Source organism: Helicoverpa armigera, chromosome 13 (genome assembly GCF_030705265.1).
Source record: "Helicoverpa armigera isolate CAAS_96S chromosome 13, ASM3070526v1, whole genome shotgun sequence".
In the NCBI taxonomy this organism is placed as follows: Eukaryota; Metazoa; Arthropoda; class Insecta; order Lepidoptera; family Noctuidae; genus Helicoverpa; species Helicoverpa armigera.
In genome coordinates, this window is record NC_087132.1 from 9,949,051 (window position 1) to 9,955,326 (window position 6,276).

At 35.0% G+C, this 6,276-nt stretch overlaps 1 protein-coding gene across 1 annotated transcript; it reads left to right on the forward strand.

Moving 5' to 3' along the window:
- The first annotated feature begins 544 nt into the window (after positions 1-544).
- LOC110373339 (cytochrome P450 6B1) lies at positions 545-5,868 on the forward strand. Its single transcript, XM_064037645.1, has 2 exons — positions 545-1,870; positions 5,327-5,868. The coding sequence occupies exons 1-2, from the start codon at positions 640-642 to the stop codon at positions 5,491-5,493; spliced, it is 1,398 nt and encodes a 465-aa protein (XP_063893715.1). The 5' UTR covers positions 545-639; the 3' UTR covers positions 5,494-5,868.
- The last annotated feature ends 408 nt before the right edge of the window (positions 5,869-6,276 follow it).

Consider the following 6,276-nt stretch of genomic DNA (forward strand, 5'->3'; position numbering starts at 1 on the left):
TGCAAAACGGTACCTAGTAGTTACGTAAAATACTACAGCAGAGTTTATTTGCCTCAATCAGAAATCCTCTGATTCAGCATATGCGTCCACAATTGCTCCTGAATATTGAATCCATAATCCTAAACCCCGCGATCGTAGCATTCGCAGTTAATAGTAATGTTCGTCAATATATGAGTCTTTGACTAGCTTCCCATATCTCAAAATAGGTCGAAACGGTGAATCACGGAACTGGATTCCAAAATGTGGTAACGGTGCAATTCCGTCTAGTAGACATTGTCTAAGAACATACCTTACTGTAAATTTGTTAGAGAAAACATCATGAATTTACAAGTTGTAAACAGGTTTGTTTTGAATGATTTATGGCTTAGCATATAGCTCTTTCTTTGTTCCTAGAACCTAGAGCAGTTAACAACTTAACAATCAACCTGATGCATAAGTAAAAAGCAATTATTATAATTAACTTAACAGCCATAAAATACAACGACGCACAATTACAACATCACAATGTTAAGTTCATTGCCACGAAGACGAACGCAACTACCTCTTAGATCACTCATAGTACCGTAGGCGACCCACTTCGACAGCCTCTTGCAACAAGCTTACAGTCTCAAACGACAGCTCACCGCGACCGAACGCAACATGTTTCTCGAAAGTTTCCTTTTAAACCTCGCGGTTATGGCGATTCTCATAATCGCCCTAACCCTCGACTACGTGACCAAGTTCTTCAGCTACTGGTACGTCCGCCACATACCCTACAAGTCGTCCATCCCATTCTTCGGAGGCGACTACCACAGAGTACTCGGAATTAGGAGCAGTACCGAAGATGTCAACATACTATACAACAAATACCCTAAAGACAAGTATGTCGGAAGACTCAAAAGCAGAATTCCTGACCTGATAGTGAAAGATCCCGACACACTAAAGAGGATGTTGTCAACAGATTTCGCACATTTCCATAGCCGAGGTCTCTGCTTGGACAAATCTCAGGATGTTTGTTTACGAGACAATTTGTTTTATGCCGACGGAGAAAAGTGGACTCTATTGCGTGAGGGTTATGAATCATTGTTGAGTACCATGGACTGTTCGTTGGAGAGTTTGAGTGACTGTTTGCCGGGAACAAATGGTGATGCTAACGTTCAAGAGACGTTGGTAAAGGTATTGGACAAAGTCTTCGAGGATTTACTTCTCGGGAACGCCGGAGGGTCAGTTATAAAGGACCTGAGATCAGCAATACAAAAGCGTTCAGTGACGGAGAGATTTAAGAGCTATTTGAAGGACATTTTTCCTTCTTTGTATGTAATGTTTGGTTTGGTTACAATATTTGGAGAGCCTTCAAACAAAACCAAGAATGAAATCGAACAATCGAAAGTGTTGTCTCAAATCAAGAATATGGTCAATGCTTTTCAATCTGGAGGCAAGGACAAGAAGAAGAAGCCTCACTCTGACGTGGAATTTGCTTACTCAGTTATAGCATCATTCATAACCGAGGGGTACATGCCTTGTTTGACTGCATTAACTGCATTGATTTACGAATTGGCTTTGAATCCTGAAGTTCAAGAGAAATCAAGGAATTCCGTCTCTGTACACAATAGAGACGAGTATTTGGACGTGGCTATAAAAGAGGCATTGAGGCTGCACCCTCCATATTCAATTATTGCGAGACAATGTACGAAGATGAATCACCCAGAAGGTGGTTTCCTAATTGATAGGAAGGTGACAATTAATGTTCCTGTAATGGCTTTGCATAGGGATGAAGAGAACTATGTCAATGCCAATGCATTCAATCCTGATAGATTTTTGGAAGACGAAGGAGCGTCTAAGCATTGTTATGCTTATTTGCCGTTTGGAGCTGGACCTAGAAAATGCATAGGTAAGCTGTATAACTTATTTCCTTATTTCTTTCTCAAGTTCCTATGTTTTTATGTTTAGATATCATAGCAGTAATGTGCATTGTAATTTTATTCACACGATCTATGACCTCTACTGTAATGTACAGTTTTCAAAAAAAGCATAAAGAAAACGGTACCCCGTGTCACATTGCTTCAAATAAGCGTGCGTGGAAAATGAAATTATAAGAAAATATTATAATATAATTTATAACTACAACGTACAATTTTTATAACATTTTATATTATATGCATGAATGCACCTTTTGTTTAAAGAGCATGAAATTGCAAAAATATTAACCGTATTGTATATTAAATATTTTAATTCATGTTAACAGATTTATTTGCTAACGGTACCTAGCAATGCAATTAATGCTAGAATTCTCAGGTCTCAGTTTCTTAGAAAATATGTGTTTGTTTTATTTCTAAGATACTTATAATACCTAGTGTCTTTTAGTAATTATAATTTACGTTCTTGAGAATTCTTATATCTAAAACCATTTTGTTATCATTATATTTTCCTTTCGAGCACTTCCATTTTACAAGGCAACTACAAAATGTTACTCAATAATAAGTTACCTAAATTTAATCTAACCGACTTCCGAAAAGTATCAGTTAATTAACTGCGGGCTAGGTACCGTTTAATTTGCAAGCGATAGGTATAAAATTGATCTACGAAAACCCATCTATTGAACGACCATGACCATGATAAAGTAAAGCTGCATACATTCACTTTATGGTAAAGATAAGCATCCTACTTATTTACAAGAATAACTTAGCAACCATATCTCAGTAAGAGTACACAGACAACTTTTAGTCGGCTCATAAAACTGTGTGAAGATGAATGGTAGTACGCACATTACAAAGATCAGGTATTTAGCCGGCTGAAAACTAACTGTTATCAAGATTTTCTTAGAAAAAATGTTTAAAAACCAGAAAAATAGGCTAGTCATGTATTGTCACCAGAAAATGTTATCCTAATCAAAGACCGGGAAGTGGGACAAATTAAGATTCCAAAATTTTCTTACATACATAGATAGTTACAAGTAAAGCTAGTAGTGCACGAGTACTGTTACTTAATTTCATAGCTATGGTATTTCTATGGTGTTGTATGGGTTTGAGCGTCAAAGCAATTAGTGTGTGTGTTGTATGGTATATGAGTAGATGCTTCTCTAACATAGTAACGGTAGTTTTGTGAAGTTATTCTGTAAATGTTTTAAAGAATAGACCGGTTGTAAAAATAAAACGGTGAATGAATGATAGATGGCTGGTAAAGAATTAGGTAGATAGAATATTCTTCAATGTAGAAGCGACAGAACATTTGACTACTACAATCTGTAAAGCTTTAAAAGACTTTGAGATTCATTTTTAAGTATGGTTTGATGCGTCTGTACACCAATAGGACAAAAATTTTAGAAGACAAAAATATGCGATCTTATCGCCAAAAAAGCAATTTCTTCCAACTTTTGGATGAAGTTGATTTGTTTAGAAATATAGTAGGTACGATTACCTACTCTAGAAATAGTTGGAACTCACTATCAGCATTAAGTTACGTTTGAACGCTCTAATCTCAGTAGTGGTCCGATTTGAAGTAAATAATACCTACTTTAGTGTTAGACAGCCTATTTATTGACGAAGATTACTTTTGATCTGGGTGTGAGAAGTATTTCTGTTAAATGTTAAACTTCGCTGTTTCGCTGGCTAAAGTTAGTTTATGATTATTAGCAAAGTATGTTAACACACTTGCCAAGTTATAAACAATGACGAATAAATTCACTTTTTACGGATGTGCTTGTACATAAATGATCTTTAAATCAATTCTATGACACTTTAGAAGCAACCTGTAACTTTCCCGAAATCAGGGTTAAAGCTATGATAAACAAAACTTTCTAAATTCATTGACAACTTCAAGTGTAGTTGAGAAGTTAGCGACCGCAATATCAACGTGCTATTTATCATAATAACGTATGTGACCTCGATAGGAATATAAACGGAGAAAGCCTACTGCAAAATGTGTTTCTAACTATCTTTTGCTACTTATATCACTATAATCTTCATTCATGTTTGTTCTTTGCAAGACGCCAAGTTGACCTGTGTCAATATGTAAGGTCTATTTTCTAACCTTCTGTGCTTCGGATGGTACGTTAAACTGTAGGTCCCGGCTGTCATTGAACATCCTTGGCAGTCGTTACGGGTAGTCAAAAGCCAGTAAGTTTGACACCAGTCTAACCAAGGGGTATTGGGTTGCCCAGGTAACTGGGTTGAGGGGGTCAGATAGGGCAGTCTCTCCTTGTAAAGCACTGGTACTTAGCTGCATCTACTTAGACTGGAAGCTGACCCCAACATAGTTGGGAAAAAAGCTCGCAGGATGATGATTTTGTCAACTTCTACCGTAGCCGTAGGTATCATATAAAATTACGACCTACTTTTGTTTATTTTTAGAATCTGAATATTTATTTGTTGAACTTGTATTAATTTGTATTAATTAAAATGCCGGAAAAGCCGGCCCCATTATTGAATTTTAATATCAATATCATGCAAAGTTCAACGTACCTATTGTTTTTAACCTTAAAAGCTAATATATAACTATTTTACCTTCTTTGTCTGAAACTACGAAAATATAGACTTATACAAGCTGTTGATGTGCCAAATTCAAGGACGTAATTAGGCTAATGATTTTCGACCAAAATCAACAATAAAATTCTTAGATAATTATTATTTTTATTATTTACGGAAATGCATCAGTCTGACCTAGTCATATTTAATGTCGGCGCGTGTGTTACTGGTCTTAAAAAACAAAGCATACGCAACGATTATACATAAGAATCATTCATAAAATTGGGTTAATTATGAAATACTATTAAATTACAATTACATAAAAGCACCACATATCAGCTATTTACCGCACACGATACTTTCAATTCTCTTATTTATGGAGAGTGGTGGATATTTTACAATTATATTTACATTTACTTACATATTTACAAAAATAAAAAGGGGGGATTATTAAAACAAAGTATCAAAATATTCATCCGCATTGCTGTCAGCGAGGATCGTGCCCAAAAGGCTGGCTGTATTGCCACGCTGGATGGCAATGCATGCATATCCTTTGGCCGAAGTATAGGCCAGTCTTTTGGTCACGAGTGGACTCCACTTTCAATTGATTCATTTAAGTATTTTATGTCAACCTTGAATTAGGCACGGATGCAAATCAACAGCTTGTATTAATTTTTTGATAAGGTTAACAGTAATTCTAATTTTATATTAGCCTACATTTCTAATTTAGATGAAATGTTATGAATAAACATGAGATATATAAAAAAAAAACTAGTTTAGATACTTTCCATTGACACAAAAGTTCCATTCATATCAAATTCCAGTTAGTTTAGCTTAGAATCGTGTAAAATATTCTTCTAACCAAATGATTTTCTTTATTTCAGGAGAGCAGTTGGCATTGAAAATAATAAGAAATGTAAGCAAGGCGATACTGAATAAGTATGAGATTGAACCATGTGCCAAAACGCCATCACAGCTTACCATGGTCGATCATAACTTCGGCAGAATTGTAGACAGAGATATTTGGCTCAGATTTAAAGTCAGAGCTTAATTTTATTAATTAGTATTTTTATAAGGCTTGTATTTTGCGTTACAAACTACCAAGGTTATAATTTTTAATGTACCGAATACAGGAAGTTTCTTTGGACCTTTATTTAAGGTAAAATCAACCGTAAGATCTTTAGATTGATAGTATTCAGTGATAGGAAAAAAGTATACAAATTAGGTTACCTACTATTAAATGTGGTGTTCAGAATAATTTTATTTCTAGTTTTTAGTTGTGTGCATCTTTTATTTCTATCAAGCTCAATTAGATTTAAGGTACTAGAGGTAAGATTGACTATTTATTCATGACAATTTATATGTATAGTTGTTTAACACTAGAAAGACCAGAGTGGTCAAATGACCCCAATGAAGTTTTTGATCAATCATATTTCCAAAACCAAAGCATTGAAATCGCTGTGGTTTTATGACTTTTAATATTTCGTCATTCTTTACATTATTCTGATGTGTCGATACCGAAAGCAAGATAAATACGTATTAAAAATTATCATCTACCTAGAAAGACCGCAGTGGTCATTTGACACCACTACGTGCGTGCTTTGTAAATTCGTTGAATATACTCGTATTGTGGGTAGTTAAATTAAAATATTTGCATTGATGTTCATTCAAAGTGCTTATGTAATGGTTTCCCATATTTAGGGAGAGATGAAGGCCATCCACAAAATCAAAGTTTAGGCGAGTGCGTTGTATTGCGACTAATGGACTCATACTTGAATAGTGGTCGAAATATAATAACTGATATTTTTTTTACCAGTGTAAGTTTATCAAAAAG

Coding starts and splice junctions, on each gene's coding strand:
- LOC110373339 (XM_064037645.1), top strand. CDS start 640: ATGTTTCTCGAAAGTTTCCTTTTAAACCTCGCGGTTATGGCGATTCTC. Junction 1,871..5,326: donor TGGACCTAGAAAATGCATAG/GTAAGCTGTATA, acceptor TCTTTATTTCAG/GAGAGCAGTTGGCATTGAAA.